The sequence below is a fragment of the Protobothrops mucrosquamatus genome, unplaced genomic scaffold (assembly GCF_001527695.2).
Source record: "Protobothrops mucrosquamatus isolate PMUCROS unplaced genomic scaffold, P.Mucros_1.0 scaffold260, whole genome shotgun sequence".
Taxonomy (NCBI): domain Eukaryota; kingdom Metazoa; phylum Chordata; class Lepidosauria; order Squamata; family Viperidae; genus Protobothrops; species Protobothrops mucrosquamatus.
In genome coordinates this window covers 425551-439522 of record NW_015386607.1, presented here as the reverse complement: position 1 = coordinate 439522, position 13972 = coordinate 425551, and the positions used below count along the sequence as shown (strand labels likewise).

General features: G+C 40.4%; 1 protein-coding gene across 1 annotated transcript; it reads left to right on the top strand.

The window, feature by feature from the left end:
• The first annotated feature begins 11017 nt into the window (after positions 1-11017).
• On the top strand, positions 11018-12555 carry LOC107286205 (intraflagellar transport protein 140 homolog). Its single transcript, XM_015814528.1, has 3 exons — positions 11018-11220; positions 11534-11675; positions 12382-12555. The coding sequence occupies exons 1-3, from the start codon at positions 11018-11020 to the stop codon at positions 12553-12555; spliced, it is 519 nt and encodes a 172-aa protein (XP_015670014.1).
• The last annotated feature ends 1417 nt before the right edge of the window (positions 12556-13972 follow it).

Genomic DNA, 13972 nt, shown 5'->3' with positions numbered 1-13972 from the left:
TGGTAGGCTGGTAGGAAACCCACCCTTATTGGCAAACGAGTTCCTAACACAAAGAATGACACCAGACCCACACTCACAAAACCACACAGGATATCACCACCACACATCCACGCAAAAAGCAAACCCAAACCCACACAGATGATGAGGCACGACCACAAACTAGAAGCCAGTCCACAGCTGCATCATTAGCCACTTTAAATCCCTCCGATCCATACATGAAGCAAACTGACACTCACCATAAAGATGTGGCACGACCACGAACGCGAAGCCAAACAACAGCAACGAAGCTCACCATCTCAAATCCCCCTGCAACTCAGACTAACCCGAGCACAACAAAGCCCCCACCCAAACAGAACACTCCCCCAGCCAATCAGAGCACAGCCAACCCCCCAGCCAATCAGAGCACAGCCAAGCTCCTTAAACAATCAGAACACACCTCCACCCAATCAGAACACAGCCAAGCTCCCACCCAATCAGTTCAAACCCCACTGGCAGTTAAAAGGAAGAAACAGTTGTGACCACACATTACTCCTAGAAGCACAAAGCTGAAAACACCAGCCTGAAGATGACGAATGGGACTTTGTCGAAACGTCGCCAAGACACTTCCAATTTTATGCAGGAGAAAACCCGAATAACCAAAGACCTACATACAAATACCCGCAAAAACCTCAGAAAACACACACACACACACACACATATATATACACACATACACACACATACACACACACACACACACATATATATACACATATACGTATGCATATACATTAGATACATAGCCCATTCTATGTATCTAATGAAGTCAGCTGTACCTCATGAAAGCTTGTACCTTTGAATCAAATATGTTAGTTGGAAAAGGGACTCAGATTCTTCCTATTTTGTAGACAATTGCTCTACTTCAGGTAGCAACTCCTTCAAACATATACTTTTTCATATTTGTGTTCCCTTAATTGAGAAAACAAAGCTTTGTGACTGTGAGAATGAATTATGTTTAGAATGAAAATGCTCTCCAAGAGGAATGATATCAATTGTAGAGGGGGAAAAAAGCCTTTGATCAAAGATAACTCCTTAACATTAATTTAGTAGATAACCCCTCTTAGTTCTTTTATGAATAGTTGGCTTACAAAGCATACTTTCACCCTATCTCCCTGCCTCATATCTGATCTTTGATAATATGTAATACCCTTTGAAATGTTGCCATATTCTGTTATCATTTTTATATGGGGATTCTATTGTACAGTAATGTAATTAGCCTAATATATACAAGGGCACATTGTACTTATAAACATAAAATTCTATATTTAATCTTAAGTTGTAGCAATTATCTGACCTAAGTGCTTGTTTCCATTTAGAGGACCAAAGCTTCTTTCCCATGTCCCCTGAAACATCTTCAGAAACGTGTCACACTGAATATATAATTGTATCCTAAACCACTGACAGTATAAAAAATGTCGATCTTTTTTTTGTCTCACATTCTGAAATGAAGTGGATCTGGGTGATGATTTTGAAAAGAAAGAAAAACCCAAAAGGAAATGCTAAGTTACATATAGATTATTAGGATATGATTGTGGTACAATACTTAAGTGCTGTTCAAACATTTAAATTTACCAAAGACCAGATTTAGTCTTTTTAGCTGTGTGATATTGCTTTAGAGTTCATAAAAATAATTAATTCTGACGAAAGCTAGTTTTTTTTCTTCAATTCTTGTGGAGAAGAAAAGGATCTCCGTGGCTTCAAAACTTTGTTATGTGATTCTGCTCATGTCCAGCTCACCCTGAGGCTCAGCTGCATGTATACAGTTCACTCTCTTCTCATAAAACTCACTGTGGATCTGTCAATTGATTCAGCCCTCCAGAATCCCTTTCTAGATATTTTGCATTTTCTGGGATTTGTGAATCAGTTCCATATCTTAGGACTTCCATTCTGAGTTTATTGTAACTCCATCAGTTGATGTTACTATCCAGGAATCCTTACTGTAGATTTGGCCACTTGGGAATATCCCACAAGATTTTTGATCATCAGCTTGAGCCTGAAAAACAGATCTACTTTCCAAGAATAACTACCATGACTTTCTGCATTTCTACATTTATATCTCCTAAGCATTCATACATTTCACATTTCACCATGGATGGCCATGTTGCAAACATTTACATTACATTCCTTTATGTTCTTTAAGTACACTGTATGCCTAAGGATTAAGGATTAGACCATGTTCCCCATGTATTGCTTTTTTATTTGAAGTTCAATAAAGGATTATAGAATTCAGCATGCAAATCTGAAGGTAAGGAAAGAGAAGGGGAAGAGAGACAGAAAAAGGATGAACAGAAATTTTGGCATGAGGAAGCATCTCATATGGTGGAGTGGTTTCATTTCTGTAGTTCTTTTGACATTAAGTTATCGCCATCAGCCGCAAAATCCCTTCAGAGTCACAGAGCCCTTAATTGGAATGTCATTTGATCACTCAAAAGCAGAATTGGATGGAGGAGAGATTGTTGGAAAAAAACAGAAGCCAACAGTCTGCTCTCTTCCAGGAAGTAAAGAGCACCAATATTTCTTGCCATTTTGAATGTCTCCCTGTTGCTAAACCTAGCATAATGCCACAGTTCAACCAGTCCTTCTCATTGGTCATTTACCTTACTTTTTAATATATGGAGTCCCTTTCCATCCTCTTCATTTTCTCTTCCTATACAACCATTTTTCCTAACACTTATTTGCAGTCATCTGCTTGCTTCCTATTTTTGGTTACTGTATTGTGGTTTACTAGTGTTATATTGCGTATCTGCAAAATCTAAAGAAGACATGAAGAGGGACGGCAAGAAAATAGGTCAAAAGATGACCTCTTATATAATTATATAAGAAAAATAAAAAAATAACACATATAATTAAATGGGGGTGTGATAGCTTAGTGCAGGGTTAGGCAACCTTGGCTCTTTTATGACTCGTGGACTTCAACTCCCAGAATTCCTGAGCCAGCCAAGCTGGCTCAGGAATTCTGGGAATTGAAGTCCACAAGTCATAAAAGAGCCAAGATTGCCTACCCCTGGCTTAGTGGTTAAAGATGCTGTCAGCTGCAAAGCTGACAGCTCAGGTTCAAGACTTAAGTGTCATGCAACGGGGTGAACTCCAGTTCGAAAGCATGCAAATGTGAGTAGATAAATGGGTACTACTTTGGTGGGAGAGTGACAGCAATAGTGATGAAGGCATAAATTAGGTTTACCCACATTTCTATCATTTTACTTAACGTAGTGCCAGACTTCTGATATAATGTAAAATGTATGCATAAATTAGTATCTTAGAGAGAGCAGAATAACTGAAATTTGACAGGGCAGGTGGAACTTCCTTTGAAAACAGCTTTTGGCAAAGATACTGTATGCCAGAATTCCTGAGATTTTTGGAAACGATTGTGTCATGTTGAATACAACCTACATGGCATGCATTTGCTTGGTGCCTCTCCTATTTTTTTTTTTTATGCTCCTGGACAAACTAAAAGAGCAGAAAGGCTCTGGACGTGCCCTTAGGCTGCAGTTCTAAAACACTTCCTTCCAAGGAATGTGTTAGAATCCTGGTGTGTTTTGTCTTTGTATGTTTCCTTTTAATAATGCATGAAAAATAAGGAAGAAAGACAGAGATAGGAAACAAATAAAATGGTCTGTCATATCTGTTGTCCAAATATGGCTTCATAACACAAGTATATATGAAAACCTATTTCAAAGTCAATAGTAATACCTCAGAATTAAAGGATAAATATGGATTTATAGAATTAATTTAGTAACATAAAATAATACTAGGTCAAATTGCATGTACAAAAAAAATGGGAATCTCCTTCTGGCTGTGTAAAGTGGCATTTCAGATAGAGAAAGCAATACATGTTTGATACATTCTTACACATTTATATGCAAAAATAATTGATCGGGATGCAGAAAAAAACAGATGCCCTTAATATCACTGATTAAAAAACAGAAGACAAATGCAATTAAGGATGAGTACTGTACATCTAAGTATTTTGGTTCATTTAAGGGTTATTGCAATTAGATTAAATTCCAGATTTATAAAACTCAGCAGAACAAAACATTGCCCTAAGCACATAGTTCCCCAAGGAAAGGAAAAGAGCATCAATAAACTACATATATCGGATGTTCTTCTTGTTGTTCAAGGATATATTATTGAAAAAGGTTTGAAAATAATAATATTACAAGCCATGGAAGAAAAATTTGTAAAGTTACAGCATTTAAAAAGAAAACTAAGAAAGGTAAATTAGAAGCCTAACATTTATGTTTAATTAGAAATTACTTTAATTTCTTGGGAATTTTGTTATTCAAGGTTATTAGTATTATAACTTAAGGAAGGAGAAAGTGGAGGAATCCTTTCAATGATGAGAAAAAATACATCACTAACATGGATCCTCAACAAATCTATTGGTTAAGTTTTCTATTTATTTACGGCTAAAGAAAAGAAAACACAATTTGCATATGCTATTTTTATAGGGAGATACATGTAATGGCTATAATTTAACCATAAAGAGTCTGTATTTCACAGAGGAATATTGTGATAAGTAGCCTGTGTGTTGGGTTTGTCTTCTGTGCATTTTCCGAGAGCTGGCAAGGAATTTCAAGGCTTCTAGAAGATGCCTTTGGATCATCTGTAAAATAAGATATGATATATTGTTGGTCCTAGGATATTTTCCACTAATTTCTGCAAGGAAACAGGACAAAAGTGATAGCAGTGTGAAACTCAATTCCTCCCAAATATGCATCAACATCATACCCACATATAAAACAGCTTTATTCACATGGCTGCAACCACTATCTTACATTGCCCACCCACTTCCCCTTACAGAACATCCCTGATTTTTTGCGGGTGTGTGTATTATCCATCATGTGTAATGGATAAGGCTACTAAAAAGTCCCACTTTTTTTATGAAAAGAGGAATATAAATATAAAATAAGCAATTACCATACATTGTAAACCATCCGGTCATGCAAGATGGAAATAAAATAACACCATTTTATTTTTAAAGACTATTAAAATAGTCTTCTTCATTTTCCATTGTTTTGATTGGAAGGAGTTAATTTAGAACAGAATAGAGCTGGAAGGGACCTTGGAGATCTTCTAGTCCAGTTCCCTGCTCAAGCAGGAGCACCTATACCCAGTGCTCTTTTTGTAAAAAAAAAAAAAAAAGTGCCAGAACTCACACACGTCATACAACCCGCCTTGCCTACCCTACAAGGTTCCATCCAAAAAAGGTGCCGGAACTCCATTCTGAGCATTCTATGAGAAAAAAAGCCCTGCCTATACCATCTCAGACAGGTGAATGTTCAGTCTCTTTTTAAAAATCTCCAGTGATGCAGTGCCCACAATTTCTGGGGATAAGCTGTTCCACTGGTTAACTGTCCTCACTGTCAGGAAGTTTCTCCTTAATTCCAGGTTGCTTCTCTCTTTGATCAGTTTCCAACCATTGTTTCTCGTCCTTCCCTCTGGTGCTTTGGTGAACAACCTGGCCCCCTCTGCCTTGTGGCAGCCCCTCAGATACTAGAACACTTCTATCATGTCTCCCCTGTTCATTTCTTTTTTTAGACTAGCCAAGTCCCGTAGCCGTTCTTCGTATGTTTTAGTCTCCAGGCCTTTGATCATCTTAGTTGCTCTTCTCTGAATTTTTTCCAAACTCTCAACATTTTTTTTGTGATATGGTGACCAAAATTGGCTGCAGTATTCCAGGTGTGGTCTTATTAGGGTTTTATAAAGTGGTAATAATACTTCGTGTGATCTTGATTCTATGCCTCTGTTTATACAACCCAGGATTAGCTTTTTTGGTTGCTGCTGCACACTGCTGGCTCATAGTCAAGTGATTGTCCACTAAGATTTCAAGATCCCTCTCACAGTTACTGTTTTTAAGCCAGGTCTTACCCAATCTGTATTTGTACCTTTGGTTTTTCCTGCCTAAATGTAAGACTTCGCTTTTCTCCACATTGAAATTCATTTTGTTGGATAGGGCCCATTGTTCAAGTTTGTCAAGATCTTTTTGGATCCTGAGTTTGTCTTTTGGGGTGTTGGCTACTTCTGTCAGTTTGGTGTCATCTGCAAATTTGATGAGTTCCCCTTCATTTCCCTCATCTAAATCATTTATGAAGATATTGAAGAATACTGGGCCTAAGACAGAGCCTTGTGGTACTTCACTGCTTATTTCTCTCCATGGGATGTAGTACCATTGAGGACTACTAGTTGAGTACGGTTTGTTAGCCAGCTACAGATCCATCTGGTGGTGATGTTGTCTATTCCACCTTTTCCTAACTTACCAAGGAGTAGGTTGTGGTCTACCTTGTCAAATGCCTTACTGAAATCTAAGTATACTATGTCCACTGCGTTTTGCTGGTCTATTAGTTTAGTCACTTTATCGAAGAATGAGATGACATTGGTTTGCCATGATCTGTTTTTAACAAACCCATGCTGGCTTCTAGTTATGACTTTGTTTCCTTCTAGTTGTTCACAGATTGTTTTTTGATTATCTTTTCTAGGATCAATTGCAAGCTTAGATATAAATTTCTCTCTGGGCTAAAGGCATTATGGAAGAGATTTGGTTCTGAAGTTCATAGTCCTTCCACATACAGTATATCAATATGAACCAGCAGTGTACTGCAGCTGCTAAAAAAGCCAACACAGTGCTAGGCTGCATTAACAGATGGATAGAATCAAGATCACGTGAAGTATTAATACCACTTTACAATGCCTTGGTAAGGCCACACTTGGAATACTGCATCCAGTTTTGGTCACCACGATGTAAAAAAGATGTTGATACTCTAGAAAGAGTACAGAGAAGAGCAACAAAGATGATTAGGGGACTGGAGGCTAAAACATATAAGGAATGGTTGCTGGAATTGGGTATGTCTAGTTTAACGAAGAGAAGGACGAGGGCGGACATGATAGCAGTGTTCCAATATCTTAGGGGCTGCCACAAAGAAGAGGCAGTCAGGCTATTCTCCAAAGCACCTGAAGGCAGGACAAGAAGCAATGGGTGGAAACTAACCAAAGAGAGAAGCAACCTAGAACTAAGGAGAAACCTCCTGACAGTTAGAACAATTAACCAGTGGAACAACCTGCCTCCAGAAGCAGCGAATGCGCCAACACTGGAAGTTTTTAAGAAGAAACTGGACAGCCATTTGTCCGAAACGGTATAGGGTTTCCTGCCTGAGCAGGAGGTTGGACTAGATGACCTCCGAGGTCCCTTCCAACTTTATCATCATCATCATCATCATCATCATCATCATCATCATCATCATCATCATCATCATCATCATCATCATCATCATTATTATTATTATTATTATTATTATTATTATTATTATTATTATTATTATTATTATTATTACTTGTATGGTGGCCCTATACTTCTTCCTTCTGACTTCAGGAAGAGCTTTCTTCAAAAGTTGATGGATAAGGCAGGATTCGAAGTTGAAGTTTTTCTTTGACTTCAGGGATGGGGGTGGGGCACCTGATTGATCCTATAGCTCCTGGGTTACACAAGCCTAATAAATAATAATAATAATAATAATAATAATAATAATAATAATAATAATAATAATAATAATAATAATAATAATAATAATAATAATAATAATAATTTAATTTGTACCCCGCCCTTCTCCTCACCGGACTCAGGGCGGCTAACAGCCTAATAATAATAATAATAATAATAATAATAATAATAATAATAATAATAATAATAATAATAATAATAATAATAATAATAATAGTGTTTTTATTGTTTGTAAACTGCCTAGAATCGCTGTGAGTAAGCAGCTATATAAATTTTCTAAATAAATAAATAAAATCTGTTTAGGATGAGTAGAAGAATCCTGGTACCTTTGGTAATGGTCTAAAGGCATCAATTAGCTATAACAGCTTTCAATGTTATCTCTGTGGTACTTTAATAGTTTTCAAACTGTAGAACTTCTTTTTATATGGGAGATTTTCTATATTTAGCAACGTTTAATGCATACACTTGATTTTAGCTGCTAGGCAGGTCTAGGGAAGGTTTATTTTGTTTCTATTTGCAAAAACATCTTGATTTTTAGTTCTATTTTGAGATTAAATTATCCAGTTTAGTGTAGTATGAGATTTTTGGTGGATTGCTTTTGACTTTGTTTTTGTTGGTTTTTATTATTATTATTATTGTTATTGTTGTTGTTGTTTGAAGGGACTTTGGAGGTCATCTAATCCAACCCCCTGCTCACTGTAAATGAAAGGAAGAAAAGGGAAGGAATTGAAAAGCTATAGAAAATAATAATAATAATAATAATAATAATAATAATAATAATAATAATAATAACAACAACAACGATAATGATGATGATGGTGGTGATGATGATGATGTTGGAAGGGACCTTGGAGGTCATCTAGTTGAACCCCCTGCTCAGGCAGGAAACCCTATACCATTTCAGACAAATGGCTGCCAGTCTCTTCTTAAAAACTTCCAGTGTTGGAGCATTCACAACTTCTGGAGGCCAGTTGTTCCACTGATTAATTGTTCTAACTGTCAAGAAATTTCTCCTTAGTTCTAGGTTGCTTCTCTCTTTGGTTAATTCTTATCTGTTGCTTCTTGTCCTGCCTTTAGATACTTTGGAGAATAGCTTGGCTCCATGACATCATGTGCAACTCCTTGGACTTGGGATATTGACTACCATGATTGGAAAAATACAGGAATGTTCTTTTCAACTTTTAATGACCATCATTAAGACCATCAGCCATTAGGTATTAGTAATATAAATTAATTACAAATTAGTTATCTAAGCATAGATTCCTAAGAAACTAAAGAAACATGCAAATACAAGTCATACTGATAAAAGGGAATATTTGTAGTTCAAGATTGAACTGTGGGGTCCTTGGTGCTCTTTGAACTTGATAGTTTTCCTGCAGACATTTCATTTCATTAGTTATCACTGATGCTATCACTGATGATGTTACCTAGTTTGGTAATGAAACATCTGCAAGAATACCACCAAGCTCAGAGAGCACCAAGGACCCCACAAATACAAGTGGGTTGCAGTAGCAATACCATCAGTTTAGAGTCTGCTTTCTGTTTTTACCACAATGGACAAAAAGACTGATGTTCCCCTTTTTATACCAAGATGTTGATGGTAGAATTAATTCCTCAGATTTTTTCCTTTGATCACCAAAAGGGGGCTTCTGTTCACGTTTCCAGCCAAAAAAGGAGAAATGAGCTATTCCAGAAAAAGGAGTCACCAGCTGACTAGCTGAAAGCATGAACAGAAGAATTTAGTCTTGAAATTTTGTTCTGGGTCTTGTTTGTTTCACAAAATAATGCTGTTTCGTATGTGGCACAATACAAAACTCACAGGGCTGACTGATTTTCAACCAGGCAGCCACTGCTGTTGCTGGTACACCTTATGCCTGCATGGAATTGTACTTGAAAACTGGACATCCTGACAACAGCAATGAGAAGCAGAGCTTGACCTTTTTAATAAATCATCTTCCAGTTTTATGAGCAATACAACCAACTAATTACATCTATTCACAATAGATGCAGCGCAAAACAAAGGAGAGAGAACATTGGGGAGAAGGAAAGCCCTTGTATCATTTTTCCACTGCTTAATCCACCCAGTCCCCTGATGTATCATTTTAATTACAATTTTCAGCTAGGCTGTGAGGTGGGAACAAGTAAATTGCTTGGAATGATCTTTTCACTTTTAATAATCTAGCAAGGGATGAAACAAATGACTTTGGAATATTATCAACACAGTGCAGCTACATTTTATTTCCAAACATGATAGGGTCCTATAAAACACCTACAAAATATTGCTGCGAGTGAAAATTAGGAGGTAAAAGGGCTCTAATATTACTCACACATCCAATTTAGATATCTTCTTCATGGTTTTAATGTCTATTTCATGGGATAAAATTAATAAAAAGGGATATGTGTCTTTTGATTTAGCAGAGCTTTATGTTAATACAGTTACTACTATTGAGCAAGGTATCACCTATACTATACCTGTGCATTTGGTTTTTCTTGCCTAAATGTTGAACCTTACTTTTTTCACTAACAAAATGAAATTCAATGGTGAAAGAAGTAAGGTTCTACATTTAGGCAAGAAAAACCAAATGCACAGGTATACTATAGATGGTACCTTGCTCAATAGTAGCAACTATGAGAGGGATCTTGGAGTCCTAGTGACAATCACTTAAATATGAGCCAGCAGTCTGCTGCAGCTGCCAAAAAAGCCAACACATTAGGCTACATTAACAGAGGGATAGAATCAAGATCACGTGAAGTGTTAATACCACTTTACAAAGCCTTGGTAAGGCCACACTTGGAACACTGCATCCAGTTTTGGTCACCATGATGTAAAAAAGATGTTGAAACTCTAGAAAGAATACAGAGAAGAGCAACAAAGATGATTAGGGGACTGGAGGCTAAAACATATAAGGAACGGTTGCTGGAAGTGGGTATGTCTAGTTTAACAAAGAGAAGGACGAGGGGTGACATGATAACAGTGTTCCAATATCTCAGGGGTTGCCACAAAGAAGAAGGAGTCAAGCTATTTTCCAAAGCACCTGAAGACAAAACAAGAAGCAATAGATGGAAACTAACCAAAGAGAGAAGCAATCTAGAACTAAAGAGAAATTTCCTGACAGTTAGAACAATTAATCGGTGGAACAACCTGCCTTCAGAAACTGTGAATGCTCCAACACTGAAAGTTTTTAAGAAGAGACTGGACAGCCATTTGTCTGAAATGGTATAGGGTTTCCTGCCTGAGCAAGGGGTTGGACTAGATGACCTCCAATGTCCCTTCCATCATCATCATCATCATCATCACCGGCGGCGGTGGCGGTGGCTTCGGCGGTGGCCTTGTTGGAGACCTCGGACGGCCTCGCCGATGGCCCCGACGACCCGTGGGTGATCCTCTGGCTTTTAAGAATCTGAGGAACAATGGGCCCCTGGGCAAACCACTCTAGCCTCGGTGGCCTTCGGGTGGCCCTTTTGGCGGCCCCGGTGGCCCCGATGGCCTTCCCAGNCTCAGCTTTCCTTCCTTTCCAGGTGGAGGTGGAAGAGTTCCAGAACTACGAGAAGGCCTTGGGAGCCCTGACCGAGGCCTACAAGTGCATGTCCAAGGCAAAGACGCGGAGCCCAGCGGAGCAAGAGAACAAGCTGGCACACCTACAGACCAAGATGGCCCTGGTGAAGAGGTTTATTCAAGCCCGAAGGTGAGAGGGAACCTTGAGGAGTTCTTCTCAACCTTGGCGGCCTTCTCAATCTTGCATGGACTTCAACCCCCAGAATTCCTCAGCCAACAGTGCTGTGGCTGCCATGCCAGCCACCAGGATATCAGGCAGTGCTGACTGGGGAATTCTGGGGATTGCAGTCCACCCATCTTAAAAGTTGCCAAGGTTGAGAAACACAGCTTTATGGTCCAGATAATCCTCAATTTATGACCATGATTGATTCCACGGAGAAGAAAAAGATCAACCAAGGAACCATTGTGCCAATAGTGTATGGTGTTTTTTCCCCCCTGCCTAGACTTTACTCCGAGGACCCCAAAGAGGCCATCAGGCAGTGCGAGCTGCTCCTGGGAGAACCTGATCTTGAGACCACCGTCCGCCTGGGGGATGTACTGGGATTGCTGGTGGGGCATCATTTGCAGCTGCAAGAATTCCAGATGGTGAGCGTCTCCGGGGCCCACGAGCCACTTACATAATTCCCATTCAGCAGCACCCACAGTCTTCTTTGGAACTGTACCACTGCAGATCCCGGCATATTTAGGCATAGGACTTCATAATTAACCGCTTCTCTCTGTTAAAAAAAACCCTTCAACGTTCCTAGAACATTATTCATTTTACTGTTTATCCCTGGCGTTGGTTTGGGCAGGACAGGTTAACGATTCCCCTGACATTTTGAGTGCTTGAAAAGTAAACAAAATTACTACTGCTATTACAGGTAGTCCTTGATTTGAGAGCCCACAATTTTGTTAAGTTGTGAGCCTCATACCCCAGGCCACCGGATTCAGCGTTATGACTTTTGCGGCAGTCGTTAAGCGAACCCTTTGTTCCTGATGGGGTGCTTTTTTTGCCCCCATAGCGTAAGCAAAAGCCCATTTCCAGCAAAACGTTAAAAAATCAGTCACGTTAACGTGGACCAGGGGCTGAGCACTCAAAATGCCGCACTGAAAATGGGGGTGACGGACATCAGAAGTTTAAATCTGGATCGTAAGTAGCTTTTGCAGTTCAGATTGTTAAAGTAGCTTTTTCAATTCGGATCGTAAGCAGCTTTTTCTAGGTTTTTCTCTATGTAGAGATAGGGAGATTCCAGATACACGAAATCCCCCGTTTGTTTTTTGCAGATTATTATTTTTTTGCTGAATCTCCCAGGTGAGTCTCCCATCTGCCCTAAATAATTGTCAGCCGTCGGTGGCAGTCCTGGGGAAGAGGTACGAATACAGTAATCCGGGCCTCGCTGTGCTACCCATCCGACAGTATTCCGTTACCTCTTCTCCCCACCTGGATGGCTTGGGACAGAGGAAGTCAGAGGAAGCAATTATGTAGGGCCATCTGGAGATGATTCACACGCTTCCAACAGGAAGCATCCACATGGCCCACTTTCAAACAGGGAAGGCAGAATTACAGGCCAAAAGGAACGGCTGTTCTCACCCCCCCCCCCCCCCCCCGTGCTCTCTCGTGTCTGAGCGAAGAAGAGATGGCATTAAAAAAATACAGCGAATTCAGGGCACATTATGTGCCTTTTTTTTTTTTTGCTAACTGTTGGAAGAGTTTGTAGTAAGACTGCTACGGCGAGTGCCACCTCTTTCCCGTTCCCATGGCTGTCCTGGATTATGGATGAAGGATTGCATAAATGCTTTTAGTATCGTTCTTCTGTAGGCCTTCATCACAAAGGCTTACAGGTTGTGGAGAAATTGCTTTATGGAGTTGTGCGAATGGCAACTGTAAATAAATGTGGATGTTTAACTTAGAAAAAGAAAAAAAAGCAATTCCACAGGTTGGGTTGGAGACCGATTTATGGGTTAGCCTGTTGTGTGAAGCCAGACAACTGTCGATTGCTCTACGAGCCGCGGCTTGACTTGATGTCTCCTTTGTGCACGGACAGCTGCGTTGTTGACAGGAGAAATCGGTTCACTTCTCAGCTAAACACACCACAGGGTAGTCCTCGACGTACGATTCAGCCCCAAATTTCTGTTGCTAAGGAAGACAAGTTAAGTGAATTTTGCCCCATGTTACGACCTTTCTTGCTGCGGCTCTTAAGTGAATCACTGCAGTTGTTAAGTGAAGTGAATTCAGCTTCCCCATTGACTTGGCTTGTCAGAAGGTCACTAAAGGGGATCCCATGGCCTCGGGACGCTGCAACCGTCATAAGTACGAGCCAGTTACCATGGGGGCGAAACTTTGGCCCCCTCAGAGAGGGCGCGCAACTTGGGAGTCCTCCTGGATCCACGGCTGACATTGGATGATCAGTTGTCGGCCGTGACCAGGGGGGGCGTTTTATCAGGTTCGCCTGATCCACCAGTTGCGACCTTTTCTGGACCGGGACGCCTTGCGCACAGTCACTCATGCTCTCGTTACCTCCCGCCTGGACTACTGTAACGCTCTCTACATGGGGCTCCCTTTGAGGAGCACCCGGAGGCTTCAACTGCAGGTCTTACGCCGGCGCGCCCGCCACAACCCTCCCTGTCGTCGCTCCCATGTAACACCGCTGCTGCGCGAGCTGCACTGGTTGCCAGTGGCCTTCCGGGTGCGCTTTAAGGTGTTAGTTACCACCTTTAAAGCGCTCCATGGCATAGGACCTGGTTATCTCCGAGACCGCCTTCTGCCACAGATTCCCTCCCATAGACTGGTACGCTCCCACAGAGTGGGCCTCCTCAGGGTGCCGTCGGCCAAGCAATGTAGGCTGGCGACCCCCAGGGGGAGGGCCTTCTCTGTGGGTGCCCCCGTCCTCTGGAACGATCTA